General features: G+C 41.6%; 1 protein-coding gene across 7 annotated transcripts in view; it reads left to right on the top strand.

Annotated features, from left to right (window-relative positions):
* LOC101611957 (cytochrome P450 20A1) overlaps positions 1 to 16,552 on the top strand; it is a 58,215-nt gene that overhangs the window by 33,559 nt on the left and 8,104 nt on the right. For all 7 annotated transcript variants that reach the window (XM_045148146.1, XM_045148148.1, XM_045148153.1 and 4 more), the window contains 5 exons: positions 724 to 802; positions 8,146 to 8,261; positions 9,475 to 9,529; positions 11,809 to 11,929; positions 13,630 to 13,741. In XM_045148146.1, the coding sequence (XP_045004081.1) occupies positions 724 to 802; positions 8,146 to 8,261; positions 9,475 to 9,529; positions 11,809 to 11,929; positions 13,630 to 13,741 (483 nt within the window). The remainder of the gene's footprint in view (positions 1 to 723; positions 803 to 8,145; positions 8,262 to 9,474; positions 9,530 to 11,808; positions 11,930 to 13,629; positions 13,742 to 16,552) is intronic.

Genomic DNA, 16,552 nt, shown 5'->3' with positions numbered 1-16,552 from the left:
AACAAACTCCAGGTGCATGTGCCATCTTGGACATCTGGTTTACATAGGTACTGGGAAATCAAACCTGGGTCCTTAGGCTTTGCAGGCGAGTGCTTTAAGCCATCACTCCAGCCTTTTACCTTATTTTTTGAGACAGGGTCTCTCATTGAACCTAGAATTGATCAGTGCAGTAGACAAGGTAGCAAACAAGATCCAGAGTCTCCTGTTTCTACCTCCACATCAGTGGAGTTTTAGGTGTGCACTGCCACAGCCAGCTTTTAGAATTGTTCTGGGGATTTGAACTCGGGTCCTTATGTTTGCACAGTAAGCACTTCACCCACTGATCCAACTCCCCAGCTTTGTACTTCTTTCAGCGATAAATTTTTCACTTTCTAATTGTAATTAGTTTTAAAGTGCCTTGACTGAAATCATTTAAAAATAATTGTTTGTGATGGGTAGGTAATATGATGGAGAATGGAAGTTCAAAGGGGAAAGTGGGGGGGGGAGGGAATTACCATGGGATTTTTTTTAATAATCATGGAAAATGCTAATAAAAATTAAAAAAAAATAATTGTACACTATTCTCAAAAACAATAGAGAAAATGATTATTCAACCTCCTTACTAGGAAGAGCTTAAATGATCAGGATTGGTGGCAAGAAAGGAGTTCTTTACTTCACAGCTTATTGTGCTCTGATTGTTTAGAAAGTCTATGCCCTACATAATACATGTTTTCCTATTTTAAGGTTTGGTCTGAGATTGGAAAAGGTTTTCTAGATGGGTCACTTGATAAAAGTATGACTCGGAAAAAACAGTATGAAGATGGTAAGTTTGACCTCCCTTAATTAATTTTGCAGGGCCTGCCAGACCTGTGCTCTACCACTGAGCGGTCACCGTATCCATTATTATGGGTAGTACTCATTCTACAAGTAGGAAGCCAAAACTTGCTAAGAAAATAATATGAACATTGTTAAATGTTATACAGATATTTATTAAATATGTAGCAATATAAAAAAATCTTGCCGGGCATGGTGGTGCACGCCTTTAATCCCAGCACTCGGGAGGCAGAGGTAGGAGGATCACTGTGAGTTCAAGGCCACCCTGAGATGACAGAGTTAATTCCAGGTCAGCCTGGACCAGAGACCCTACCTCGAAAAACCAAAAAAAAAATCTTGTCATTACATAATTGAGTAAAATATTTTCAGAATTGTCTGGCATTGGTTATAATTTCATAAAATATGCATAAAAATAGTATTTTTAGTTTAATATAGTTTCCCTTCAAATTTTTTCCTGTTTTGTTCTGCTTATTTTTCCTTTCTTAAAATATTTATTTAGCTAGGCATGGTGGTGAGTTCAAGGCTGACCTGATACTACATAGTGAATTCCAGGTCAGCCTGGGCTAGAGTGAAACTGTACCTTGAAAAACCAAATAATAATAATTATTATTATTTATTTATTCATTTATTTATTTGTTAGAAGAGAGACAGAGAATGAGTATGCCAGGGCCTCCAGCCACTACAAGCTCGAGATGCATATGTCACCTTGTTCATCTGGCTTTACATGGGTACTGGAGAATTGAACCCTGGTTGTTAGGCTTTGTAGGCAAGCATCTTAACCACTGAGCCATATTTACAACACTATTTTTTAAAAGTTTTATTTACTTTTTGGATTTTTTTTTTTTTTTTTTGGAGGTAGGATGTCACTGTAGCCCAGGCTGGCCTCCAACTCAACAGCAATTCTTGGGTGTCTGCTCCACTATGAGACTGGGATTAGAGGTTCATGTGGCCATGCCACGCTGTTTTGAGTAGGATCTGGAGATTTGAACTCAGGCAGTCTCAGACCTCTCAAGTCCTCTTGTACAAGAAGCACACTTAACCACTGAGCCATCTCTCCAGACATCCTTGTATATTTTTTCATGTATGTGTATATGTTTGATGTATACATGTATTTGTGTGTGTATGTGCACCTGAGTCTCTTGCTATTGCAAACAAAACATATGGCCACTCTGTGTCCAGCTTTACATGGGTTTTTGGGAATCAAACCAGATCTGGCAGGCTTTGTAAGTAAGTGCATATTTAAGTGCTGGGGAGAGGTCAGCGAATAAACACAACTTCTTATCCCTGTGGCCCACATTCTAGTTGGAAGAGACAGCCAGTGATCTAAAGGAGTAACAGTGTTAAAAGGTGAAAACTTGGGGAGGTAATATGATGGAGAATGGAATTTCAAATGGGAAAGTGTGGGGGTGGGGAGGGAGGGAATTACCATGGGATATATTTTATAATCATGGAAAATGTTAATAAAAATTAAAAAAAAAAGGTGAAAACTGCTATAGAGAAAAAAAAATTGAAAGGGGGTGTTAGCATAGAGAGCTTGCAACTTTATTATGACAGGACTCAGCAAGCTAGGATATTTTAAATAGTATTTATGTTGGTATGTGCATGTGTGTTCATGTGTGTGTATACGGATATGCATGTGCAGGTCAGAAAACAACCTTGGGGCTAGAGAGATTTCTCAGTGGTTAAGGTACTTGCCTACAAAGTCTAAGGACCCAGGTTCAGTTACCAAGTACCCATGTAAAGCCATGGTGACACGGTGTCTGGTGTTCATTTGCAGTGGCTAGAAGTCTTGCTGCATCCATTCTGTCTCCTCTATTTGCCTCTATGCCTCTCATTAAAAAACAAACAAGCAAAAAAAACCTTGTTTTGAGGTAGGGTCTCTCGCTGTTCACAGCTGTGTTTGCTAACAGGGACTTCTCCCGTCTCTGCCTCCCGTCTCACCATAGGTGCACTGGGATAACAGGCACTTGTGCACCAGCTTTACGTGGAATCACACTCAGGTACTCGTGCTTACACAGCAAGTGCTTGATTCATTGAGTCATCTCCCTAGCTCAGGCTGGTCTAGGATTTACCATGTAACCCGGACTGGCCTCAAAGTCATGGCAATCTTGCCTCATCCACTTGCCACTATGTCTGGCTTCAAATGGAGTTTCTTTTGTGACAGGGTCTCATGTATTCCAGGCAGGCTCCTAAATCAAGATGTACTCAAAGATGACCTTGAACTCTTTTTTTGTTTGTTTTGTTTTTGTTTTTGTTTTTAATTTTTTTGTTGTTGTTCATTATTTATTTATTTATTTGAGAGCGACAGACACAGAGAGAAAGACAGATAGAGGGAGAGAGAGAGAATGGGCGCGCCAGGGCTTCCAGCCTCTGCAAACGAACTCCAGACGCGTGCGCCCCTTGTGCATCTGGCTAACGTGGGACCTGGGGAACCGAGCCTCGAACCGAGGTCCTTAGGCTTCACAGGCAAGCGCTTAACCGCTAAGCCATCTCTCCAGCCCTTGTTTTTGTTTTTTTAAGGTAGTGTTTCACTCTAGTCCAGGCTGACCTGGAATTCATTATATAGTCTCAGGGTTGCCTTAAATTCCCAGAAACCTCTGTCTCCTAAATGCTGGGATTAAAAGCGTGCACCACCACGCCCAGCTGACCTTGAGCTCTTGATCCTCCTGCTTCTGCCTCCGAAGTATGGGATTATAGGTATATGCCTCCATGCTCTGTGTATGTGGTGCTGGGGATGGAACCTGGGGCTTTGTGTGTACTAGGCAAGCGCTTTGCATCCCCAGTCCCAATTATAAGAGATGGGGAAACCAATTATGCTGATTGTGTTGATACCTGGATGTATGAAACAATATTCCATGTCTTTAAGGTGTGACCCTTCCTATTGTATTCAAGGTTAGTACGGCTAGAGTAAAGTAAATTTCTTTTTTAGTTTTTTGTTTATTCTGAAAGAAAGAGAAAAAAAAGGCAGGTAGAGAAATGGGTGCATCAGGGCCATTAGCCACTGCAAACAAACTCCAGATGCATGTGCAACCTTGTGCATCTGGCTTTATGTGGGTACTGGGGAATCAAACCTGGATCCTTTGGCTTTGCAGGCAAGCGCCGTTAACCACTAAGTCGTCTTTCAAGAGCAGACCGTGAGGTCAGAAAGATTGGAGAGACGTGCAGAGTTTGGATAGCATATAGCCAAGTGTAGGGCTAGGTCACTGCTGTGAGTTAGGAAGCTGGTAGGTGGCTTTGAGCAGAGTTATGATCTGAGCTGAATTGTTATGTAGTCATTGGCCCCTGTGAGTGACAAGGAGGAGTGATGAGGGAGTTACTGTAGTGAAGCAAGCAAGAGATAATGTGATGTTTAACAGGTGGAACCAACAGAAAAATAACAGTAGCAAATAAGGAGTGAAAACTGTTCTGTATTTTGAAGATAGAACAACTAACATTAGATAATGAGTAAATGTGGACTGTGAGAGTGGAAAACAGGAATTTAGTCTAGAATAACTAGAAAATTATTAGTAAGCTGGGTGTGGTGGCACATGCCTTTAATCCTAGCACTCATGGGGCAGAGGTAGGAGGATCGCCACGAGTTTGAGGCTATCCTGAGACTCCATAGTGAATTCCAGGTCAGCCTGGGCTAGAATGAGACCTTATTTCAACACCCCCCCCCAAGAAAAATTATTAGTAAATAAGACGAGGAAAAAGTTAAGAGATGGGGAAAACTATGGGAAACTCCAGGATTTGCTGGGATGATCAAGAGTTTAGTTTGTTATATATGTTACGCTGATATAAGTCTGTAGTTTGAAGGAAAGAGATGCTGACTATAAATAAAAAGTAAAATAAAAAATTGACAGTAGAGATCACTAAGGTAGCATAGATACCAAGAGCAGCTTCTGGGAAAAAGAGATTTATTTTGGCTTACAGGCTCGAGGGGAAGCTCCACGATGGCAGGGAAAAACGATGGCATGAGCAGAGGGTGGACATCACCCCCTGGCCAACATAAGGTGGAACACAGCAACAGGAGGGTGTGCCAAACACTGGCATGGGGAAACTGGCTATAAAGCCCTTAAGCCCACCCCCCAACAATACACTCCCTCCAGGAGGCCTTAATTCCCAAATATCCATCAGCTGGGAACCTAGCATTCACAACACCTAAGTTTATGGGGGACACCTGAATCAAACCACCACATTCCGCCCCTGGCCCCCATAAACTGATATCCATACATGATGTAAAATACAATGCTTTCAGTCTGACTTTAAAAGTCCCCATAGTTTTTATCAATCTCAATGATGTTCATACATCCCCATAGTTCAAAATCTTTTAACTGAGCCATAATACCAAAATATAACCTCAAAAAACCCAGAATGGCACAGAATAAATATTCACACTGCAATAGATGGCATTGGGCATAGCAAAGAAACATTTAACCAATACAAGATTTAAAACAACCAGGGCAAACATCAAACTCTGTAGCTTCAAGTCCAGCAACTCAAACCAGTGACAAATCTTCAAGTCCGATAATTCTAACCAGCAACAAGTCTCTGGCATTCCAATTCCGCCCCTCCAGCTAGGCTACTCACAGTCCTGGGAAACTTCATCGGGGCCGGCAGCTCCTCGGCAGCCATCTCATGGTCCCGGCATCTCCACTGGGTCTCCACTGCAAGCCACGGTTCATCCTCATGGCCCCATGGGGTCTCTATGCAGGCAACCAGCAAACCTGCTTCACACTGCCCATGGCCATTTCCAAAACACAAGACCGTGTTGCAAACTCAATAACCCTCTTTCCAGCATTTTATACTCCACGATACCAGGTAGGGTGCCAATTTGTTAATCCAGGGGGGGAATAAAGCAGACTTTGAAGAACAGGACACTCCTTGAGCACTGAGGCCCCTTCTAAAGAGTCTACATTCTTTTTGTTGCCCCAGCGCAGGTCAGCTAGCCCAGTCTCAAAAGTTGTAATCTCTCAGTTGCAGCTGAACGGGCAGTAGTTCACCCAAAGATTTTTCTTTCTGTGCCATATCCCTCTGCACACACCAGTTCATTTCTACGCTAAGCAACCCTGCACAACTTCTCAGGACATGGGCACAAGAGCAAGCTTCTCACACAAACTGCTAGCCCAGTCCAGGCACAGCTCTTTCTCACCCTCATAAGCCAGACCTCACAGTCCATAGTTCTTACTGCCTTCAGGTCTTTCAGCTCTGACCAGGATAGACCATCAAGCTGTACTTACAGCACTGCAAGGCATCTCTTAGGCCAAGGTTTCAACTCCTTCCACATTCCTCTTGAAAATCAGCTTCAAAAGGCCGAAGCCACACAGTCAGGTGTCTAGCAGCAATCCCACTCCTCGGTACCACTTTACTGTTGCAGTCTAGTTCGCATTGCTGTTAGAAATCACCCAACCAAGAGCAGCTTCTGGGAAAAAGAGATTTATTTTGGCTTACAGGCTCGAGGGGAAGCTCCACGATGGCAGGGAAAAACGATGGCATGAGCAGAGGGTGGACATCACCCCCTGGCCAACGTAAGGTGGAACACAGCAACAGGAGGGTGTACCAAACACTGGCGTGGGGAAACTGGCTATAAAGCCCATAAGCCCGCCCCCAACAATACACTCCCTCCAGGAGGCATTAATTCCCAAATATCCATCAGCTGGGAACCTAGCATTCAGAACACCTAAGTTTATGGGGGACACCTGAATCAAACCACCACAGTAAATAAGACGAGGAAAAAGTTAAGAGATGGGGAAAACTATGGGAAACTCCAGGATTTGCTGGGATGATCAAGAGTTTAGTTTGTTATATATGTTACGCTGATATAAGTCTGTAGTTTGAAGGAAAGAGATGCTGACTATAAATAAAAAGTAAAATAAAAAATTGACAGTAGAGATCACTAAGGTAGCATAGATAAACCTAGGGTGCATAAGGAGACCCCATCTTAAAAAATAGAAAATTAGGGCTGGAGAGATGGCTTAGCAGGAGCTGGCCTGCAAAGCCTAAGGACCCCTGTTTGACTCTCCAGCTCCCACATAAGCCAGATGCACAAAGTGATGCAAGCTCGCAAGGTTGCTCATGTGCACAAGGAAGCACATGTGTCTGAAATTTGATTACAGTGGCTGGAGACCCTGGCATGCCAATTTTCTGTGCGCCTCTCTCCTTCTCTCTTCCTCCCTCTCTCTCTCTCTTGCTCTCTCTCTCTCTTTCATAAAAAAAAAGGCTTTGGGCTTGCCTCAAAAAATTAGAAATTTAAAAATCAAAAAAAAAACAAACCAGAACTAGGTCTGGGCATGGTGGTGCACACCTTTAATCCCAGCACTTGAAAGGTGGAAGTAAGAGGATTGCTGTGGGTTTGAGGCCAGCCTGAGACTACAGAGTGAATTCCAGATCTTCCAGATCACCCTGGCCTAGAACAAGACCCTACCTCCTCCCGAGAACAAAATAAATAACACCCTTCCCCCCACCAAAAAACAGAACTAAACAAAACCTAAGCCCTGTTCTTGGATATTCTGTCATAAACAAATTTAAGAGAGCCTAGAAAGATTTAAAATGATGAGACTTGGGAATGAACAAGCAGGAAAGTGGTAACATGGCATGTTATTTATAACTTCTAGGCTTCAAAATATACTTTTCAGATGATTTCATATCTATTTTTGTCTCTGAGTGAGCTGTATCTGATCTGAGAAGCAGTGTGGTTAGACAGAATTGAGAGGAGAGGAAAGTGGATGATATTAAGAGTCTCATGCACTTGTACCTGGTGAGGGGAGATGATATAGTTGTTTGCTGTATTATTACTTAAGCTGTACTTATGTGCTTTATTCTTTTTTTTTTTTTTTTTTCTTTTTGGCTTTGCAAGGTAAGATTTTGCACTAGCCCAAGCTGACCTGGAATTCACTATGTAGTCTCAGGGCGACCTCAAACTCATGGGATCCTCTTATTTCTGCCTCTCAAGTGCTGGGATTAAAGGCATGTGCCACCATACCCAGCTTTTTATGCACTTCCTCCCCCTTTTCGAGGTAGGGTTTTACTCGATCTCAGGCTGACCTAGAGTTCACTATATAGTCTCAGGTTGGTCTTGAACTCACGGCACTCTTCCTACCTCTGCCTCCTGAGAACTGGGATTAAAGGTGTGCGCCACCATGCCCAGTCTTATACGCTTTTTATGTTTCTTAAATTTAACAAGAGAAGAAAGAGAAAGTAGAGTAAGTTTAAAATTTTCCTTTTTTATTGTTGGTAACTCTTCAAAAGTTTTACTCTGTACATGAAAATACTTGCAGGATTAATTTTAGAAAGTTTAATCTCTACAAATGCTTGTATTCTAATGTGTTTTCCCCCCAAATTTTCTTCTCTAAGCCCTTCTGCAGTTGGAATCTAGCCTGAAGAAAATCATAAAAGAGCGAAAAGGAAAGAACTTCAGTCAGCACACCTTCATTGACTCCTTAGTCCAGGAAAAGCTTCATGATCAACAGGTGATGAGGCTATTCAGTGTTTATGAAATTTAAAAAAACACTTGAGTACAGAGTGTGCTTTTCCTTAATCGAGACGCTCTGCTAGAATCTGGTGGCTGTTATCACCATCTAAGTAGCACAAGTCCTTACTCACCTGCTATTTAGCTCTTTGAAGCAGCTGGATATCATTTAAAATTTAAGTAAGCAAATACTGAACGAAAACTATGATCATAAAAAGGAGAATCTGTGTGCGCTTTTCTGGACTCCGCCTCTCTGCTCGCATGCCTGACCGGGGTGGCACCTGGGCTTGCCCACAGTGGTCTGGTACCTCCAGCACACTCATGTGCTCATGGAGTTATCAGCCAAGAGACAAGGCTCCATTGCCTCAACAGCTCGTTACAGCAATCTTTTGCTCCACTTGGGATATGTAATTTCTGATAGCCAGAATTAGGGTTCTGGGTGTGTGTGAGTGCAGAAATTGACTCAAGTTCCAATGATAGTGGCTGATAGTTCCCCACTGTTCTGTGAAGGCCAAGCCAGAAAAAACTAGGATGAAATGGTTTGTTCATTGAAGTATAACATGAGCTAGGAAGAATCCTGACAAATAAATGTCAGTTACATCAAAAAGACACTGTAGGCCAGGCGGGGTAGCACACGTCTTTAATCCCAGCACTCAGGAGGCAGAGGCAGGAGGATCGACGTGAATTCAAGGCCACCCTGAGACTACATAGTGAATTCCAGGTCAGCCTGGGCTAGAATGAGACCCCACCTCAAAAAACAAAAATAAAACAAACAAACAAAAAAAAAAAAAGACACTGTAAGGCTGGAGAGATTGCTAAGTGGTTAAGCTGCTTGCCTGAGAAGCCTAATGACCTGGATACCCATGTAAGCCAGATGCACAAAGTGGCACATATATCTGGAGTTTGTTTGCAGCAACTGGAGGCCCTGGAGCACCCTTTGTCTCTTTCTGCCTCCCCTTCTCACGTGCACCCTCTCTCTTTTCTTTTCTCTTCTCTCTCTCTCTGCTTGCAAATGAATAAAGACTTTTTAAAAAAAGACACTGTAGTGTTTAAGTTCTCACATTATACAGAAGGGGGAAGGTAAAGACAAAGTAACGAAATAATAGACTTTGATTCTCCTTTTGGTAATACTAATGTTATATTCTAGGTTATTTTAGGGCCTAGTGCAGGTCACCTTATATCTCCTACATTCTGAACTTGGTTTTGTTTTGTAGATCCTAGAGGACAGTATGATATTTTCTCTAGCTGGTTGCATAATAACTGCAAAGTGTAAGTACAGATTGATTTCTTTTTCAGATGGATTATGAACTATACAAGAGTAAAATTGTAGTAAAAGAAAGGAAACACTGCAAGATCTCTTCACAATTGCCCTTACTGCTTTTCAAAACAGAAATTATTTCTTTAAGAGAGAAAGAGGCAGATATATAGAGAGAATGGGCATGCCAGGGCCTCTAGCCACTGCAGACTCTAGATACATGTGCCACTTTGTGCATCTAGCTCATTGGGTACTAGGGAATCGAACTGAGGTCTTTAGGCTTTGCAGGCAAGTACCTTAACCACTGAGAAATCTCTCCAGCCCATTACACTGCTTTTTATTCTTGTTTTAAAAGCTTGATTCATACAGGCACATTTTTTTCCCTCAAAATGTCCAATGCCACCTCTAAAAATTGTCATAAATTTCTTGACACATTTTATAGATTGTGAATTCTAGTTAGTGCTTCTGAAGTGAAGTACTATTGACACCTTTTCAAGTGAACAATGTGCTCTTCCACCTCCTACCCTTTTTAAAAAAGTTTTTATGATTTATTTTTATTTATTTATTAGAGACAGAGAGGGACAGAGAGAAAAAGTGAGAATGGGCATGCCAAGGCCTCTAGCCACTGCAAACAAACTCCAGACACATAAGCTACCATGTGCATCTGGCTTACATGGGACCTGGAGAATTGGACCTGGGTCCTTAGGCTTCACAGGCAAGTGCCTTAACTGCTAAGCCATCTCTCCAGCCTTCAACTATTTTTAAAAACTTACTTGTGTTACAAATGTATTACAAAGGTTCTTGAGCATGCTAGGCAAGCAGTATGCTACTGAGTGCACCCCAGACACCATCTACACTATCAAAACTGTTTATTTTATTTTATTTTTTAAAATTTTGTTAGCATTTTCCATGATTATAAAAAAAAAAATCCCATGGTAATTCCCTCCCCCCACACACATACTTTCCCCTTTGAAATTCCATTCTCCATTATATTACCTCCCCATCTCAATCATTGAAAACTGTTTATTTTAGATAAAAGTCCTCTATCTGAAAAAATGTTTTGCACATATTTTGTCTTGTATGTCATTTTCCTTTTGACATACTTGATGTCCTTTCAGATGTAAAGTTTTAAATTTTCATGACACATAATTTATTATTTCATTTTATGGATACAATAAGAAAAGATCTCTTTAACTTATGTTCACCAAGCTCTAAGTTTATAGCATATGGTTTTATGTTTATGTCTGTGATCTAGATTGAGTATTTTTTGATATGGTACAAATTCTATGTAAACATTTATATATGAAATGATATATTAGCTGGGCGTGGTGGTGCATGCCTTTAATCCCAGCACTCAGGAGGCAGAGGTAGGAGGATTGCTGTGAGTTTGAGGCCACCCTGAGACTACATAGTGAATTCCAGGCCAGCCTGAGCTAGAGCAAGACCCTACCTCAAAAAAGAAAAGCAGACAAACAAAAAACCTCAACATCTTGGGCTGGTGATATAGCTCATTTGGTAGAGTGCTTGCCTACCATGAACAATGTCCTGGGCTTGAATTCCAGCACTGCATAAATTGGTCGTGGTGTCTCATGAGTAATACCATGACTCTGGATGTGGAGGATCAGGAGTTCAAGGTCATCTCTGCTATATATGGAGTTTGTGACCAGCTTGGGCTACATGAAACCATCTCTCAATTTTTTATTTCTTTATTTATTTTTCTAAAGCCTGTAGCTAATCTGAAATCAGCCTGAGCACAGTGGCGCATGTCCATAACCTCAGCCCTCAGGATTCCTCCCCTTGATAGGAAATTGATTGTCACGTAAACCTGTATATAGTCTGGTATGGTGGTCAAGTGCATTGAGTGCTGTGAGCTAGATACCAGGTTTTTTTTTTTTATTTAATTTTTAGTTTTTTGGTTTTTCAAGGTAGGGTCTTGCTATAGCTCAGGCTAACCTGGGATTCATTATGTAGTCTCAGGGTGGCTTCAAACTCATGACAGTCATCCTCTCTCTGCCTCCTCAGTGCTGGGATTAAAGGCATGCACCACCATGCCCAATTTAGGTGGCAGTTTTAAGAACAATCATACAGCCTGCTTTGGCAACCTGCTGTATGTATTCATGTTCTTTTCAAAGACATACAAATCCTGTGAAGAAGTTTGCTTTAATCTCTTGGTAACATGCATGTATCATTTCTATAGGGACAAAAAGAAGCCAAGCTATTGGTATTTTTCTGTCTCTATACCACAAACAGGAACTAGCTATTTTTGTTGTTGCTAACATAATTCTCCACTTAGTGTGTACCTGGGCAATCTGTTTTCTAACGACCTCTGAAGAAGTTCAGAAGAAGCTATACCAAGAGTTAGATCGTGTTCTGGGGAAGGGTCCTATTACCTCAGAGAAAATTGAACAGCTCAGGTAAGAACACAGGAAAAGGAAGAGACCATTAAAAGGCAAATTTGAGCTAGTTGCTCTAACTTAAAACTAATGTTAAAATATACAAAACGGGCTGGGCATTGTGGTGCACACCTTTAATCCCAGCACTTGGGAGGCAGAGGTAGGAGGATCACCGTGAGTTCAAGTCCACCCTGAGACTACATAGTGAATTCCAGGTCAGCCTGTGCTAGAGTGAGACCCTACTTCGAAAAACCAAAAAAAAGAGCCAGGTGTGGTGGCTCACACCTTTAATCCCAACACTGGGGAGGCAGAGGTAGGAGGATCACTGAGTTCAAGGCCAGCCTGAGACTATAGAGTGAATTACAGGTCAGCCTGAGCTAAAGTGGGACCCTACCTCTGAAACCCCCCCCCAAAAAAAGTACAAAAGGTACATATTTATAGGATTTAAAATATTTACATATAAATTAGGCGTGGTGGTACATGCCTTTAATCCCGGCACTCCTGAGCCTGAGGTAGGAGGATCACTGAGAGTTCGAGGCCACCCTGAGACTACATAGTTAATGCCAGGTCAGTCTGGGGTAGAACAAAACCCTACCTCAAAAAATCAACCCCTTTCCCCCCCAAAAAAAACAAATGTATTTGTCTGGATTGAACAGATGGTGCAGTGGTTAAATGTGCTTCTTGCACAAGCATGATGACCTAAGAGGGCCTGAGACTGCCCCAGTTCAAATCTCCAGATCCCATGTAAAAAAGCAGGGAGTAGCCACATACTTGTAACCCCAAACCCACAGGAGTGGAGACCCAAGAATCTTTGGATTTTTAATCTGTTTTCTTTAAACCTGGAGTAGTACTAGGAAACTTGTTTAAATATTTTAAATTTTTTTCTTATTTATTTATTTGAGAGAGAAAGAGAGAGAAGCAGATAGAGAGAATGGGCACACCAGGGTCTCTAGCAAACAAACTCCAGATACATGTGCCCCCTTGTGCTTATGTGGGTCCTTTATGTGGGAGTCAAGCCAGCCTGAGACTACATAGTGAATTCCAGGTCAGCCTGGGCTAGAGCGAGACCCTACCTTGAAGAATCAAAAAAATTTAAAAAAAAATCTCCAATAGAAGCAATTCAGATATTCAAACCAGTAAGTAGATTAGCAAGTTGTGGTGTTGCTGTACCATGGAATACGACTCATTCATGAGAGGAGCTCATCGACACGTGCAACACAGGCAGATCTCATTATGCTCAGTGAAGGAAGTGACACACGCAACACTGCTGAGCATCTCATTAATGTGAAATTCCAGACAGCAAAACTATGATAGAAAGCCTGCAACTTGCTTCTCTCCAATCCATTCTCCAGATTGTGGCTGGAGCCCTGTGGCCACACGCTGCAATCAAATGGGCCATCTTAAAAGCACGGGTCAGCCCAGGCTAGAGTGAGACCCTACCTTGAAAAACCAAAAAAAAAAAAAAAAAAAAAAAAGGCACGGGTACCTGGAACCAATCCCAAACCAACCCTTTCACAACCTGTAGGCGTGCAAAGTTTTTAAACCCTGAGTTTAATCCCCCCACCAAAATAGTTTTCTGTTGGGACATGTTCCTTCTATACTAATTCATTCAGCTTCATCATATAGACGTGTTGAATTTGGTCATATACTTTTCTTGCATCTGCTTGGATGGTCATGTGGTTTTGACTTCAACAGCATCTGTTTAAATTGTTAAAAAACAGATATTGTCGGCAAGTGCTTTGTGAAACCGTTCGGACTGCCAAACTGACTCCAGTCTCTGCCCAACTTCAAGATGCTGAAGGAAGAATTGACCAATTTGTTATTCCTAGAGAGGTAGGAAATACTTGGTATACTTAACTCATTTGGTTTATTTTGAACAACTTTGGTATTTCAAATTTTTATTGTTTAAATTGCCTAGTAAGTGCCACCCATGGTTAAATCAAACACACAATCACTTTAATTATGGAATAATGTGGATTTACTTCAAAGTTCACATAATTGAAGTATGTTTTGTCTGCATGTACTATTGTTAACAGTTTAGTTTATATTTTTATATGCTGTGTAGATTTTATTTATTTATTTATTTTTATTTTTTGAGGTAGAGTCTAGCTCTAGCCCAGGCTGACCTGGAATTTACTTTGTAGTCTTAGGCTGGGCTCGAACTCACAGCAGTTCTCCTACCTCTGCCTCCCGTGTGTGCTGGGATTGAAAATATGAGCCACCACATTAAAACATTATGTTTTGTTTGTTTATGTTTTTTGTTTTTTTGATGTTGGGTCTCACTCTTGCTCTAGCCGAGGCTGACCTGGAATTCATTATGTACCTCAGAGTATCCTTGAACTCTCAGTAATCATCCTACCAAGAGCTGGGATGAAAGATGTGTACCACACACACAGCTCAAAACATTGTTTTTATTTTAAATTTTACTTTATTTATTCATTTGAAAGAGTGAGAGAAAGAGGCAGGGAGAGAAGGACACAAAGAAAAAGAATGTGTGGGCCAGGGCCTCTAGCTACTACAAATGAACTCCAGACACATGTGTCACCTTGTGCATCTGGCTTTATGTGCATACTGGGGAATTAAACTCAGGTCCTTAGGCTTTCCAGTCAAATGCCTTAACTGCTGAGCCATGTCTCCAGCCCTTTGTTGGATTTTTGTTTGTTTGTTTGTTTGTTTTCCAAGGTAGGGTCTCACTCTGGCCCAGGCTGACCTGGAATTAACTGTTAGTCTCAGAGTGGCCGGGAACTCCTGGTGATCTCCTACCTCTGCCTCCCAAGTGCTGGGATTAAAGTCGTGCACCACCACACCTGACTGCCTTTATTTTCTTTTATTTTTCTTTTCTTTTTTATGGCTGTTGATGAAACCAGCAGTTGATATAGACCCAACATTTTTTTTTTTTTTTGCATTTGTGTGTGTGTTTGCTGTATGCATGCATGTGTATAGGCATGTGTGCCCTGTGCACTCATGGGGTACAAGACAACATAGAATGGATGGATGTCCTTCTTTATTGCTCGTCTGCCTACTTCCTTGAGAAGGACTTTCTCTTGTAGCTGCATGTGAGCCCCAGCAATTCTTCAATCTCCACTCTCCACAGACTGGGGTAACAGGCATACATGGCGACACCCAGATGTTTACGTAGGTGCTGGAAAATCGAATTTACATGCTCTCAGGACCTTATGCTTGTGTTACAAGTGCCCTTACCCACTCAGACATTTCATCAGCCCCCCCCCCTTTTTTTTTTTTTTGTGTGTGTGTGTGTGTGTGTGGTACAGAAAACCACCTCAGATATCCTTAGAAATGTCTTCCACCTTTATTTAAACAGGGTCTCTCATTGACCTGCCACTCACCAATTAGACTGGCCTTTGAGTCCAGGGATCTGCCTGTCTCTGACTCCCCAGTGCTGGCCATTGTTACATGAGTCCTGATGGTGAAGCTCAGGTCTTCATGCTTGTAAGGCAAGCACTTTACTCACTGACCACTCATTGAACTCCCCAGACCACTTCATTGTTTGTAATGGAAACATGATGTACTTTTTTATGTACATGTCATACTAGTTTGTATACCATAAACAGGGCAGTTCCTACTAATGGATATTTAGAGTAACAATTTTTTATTATTGTAAATTGCACAGATAGATAGGTTTTGGTTAGTATCTTAGAAATGGAATTTTTAGGCTTGGCATGGTGAAGCATGTCTATTATCCCAGCACTCAGAAAGTTGAGGCAAAAGCCCCCCTGTGAGTTCATAACCTGCCTAGGGGCTGGAGAGATGGCTTAGTGGTTAATAGCACTTGCCTGCGAAGCCTAAAAACTCATGTTAAAATGTCCAGGTCCCACATAGCCATACACAGTGACACAAGTGTGCAATATCGCATATGCACACAAGGGGGCACACGTATCTGGAGTTCATTCACAGCAGCTGAAAGGCCTTGGTGTACCCATTCTCTCTCTCTCTCAAAATAAAAAAAAACAGCTGGGCATGGTGGCACACACCTTTAATCCCAGCACTTGGGAGGCAGAGGTAGGAGGATTGTCATGAGTTTGAGGCCACCTTCAGACTACATAGTGAATTCCAGGTCAACCTGAGCTAGAGTAAGACCCTACCTTGAAAAACCAAAAAATAAATAAATAAATAATACTACAATAATAATAAAAAGAAAGGGCAGAAAAGTTGGGGAGAGAGTCATCTGACTTTCCACTCTGGCCAGTGTAGGCAAGAATATGGGGCACTGCAAGGGCACATACATGTGCCTGCTCCACACATTACACACAAGCAAAAAGAACAACAACAACAAAAAAGCCGAGTGTGGTGGCGCACCCTTTAATCCCAGCACGTGGGAGGCAGAGGTAGGAGAATCGCCATGAGTTCGAGGCCACTCTGAGACTACATAGTGAGTTCCAGGTCAACCTGGGCTAGAGTGAGAACCTACCTTGAAAAACAAAAACAAAAACAAAAACAAAAACAAAACAAAAAAAACCAGGGATTCCTTTTCCCTAAATCCTAACCACTTTAGATTTATAAATCTATATATTTTGTGAATCTTATATGAAAATTTATCTCATTATCAAGTTGCTTTTCTCTGATCACTGGAGAAATTAAGTGAATTTTATACAAATAGCAACATACAGAAATTTGTATTTCTTT

This window comes from Jaculus jaculus, chromosome 4, assembly GCF_020740685.1.
Source record: "Jaculus jaculus isolate mJacJac1 chromosome 4, mJacJac1.mat.Y.cur, whole genome shotgun sequence".
Taxonomy (NCBI): Eukaryota; Metazoa; Chordata; class Mammalia; order Rodentia; family Dipodidae; genus Jaculus; species Jaculus jaculus.
This window is presented reverse-complemented; position numbering and strand designations above follow the sequence as displayed.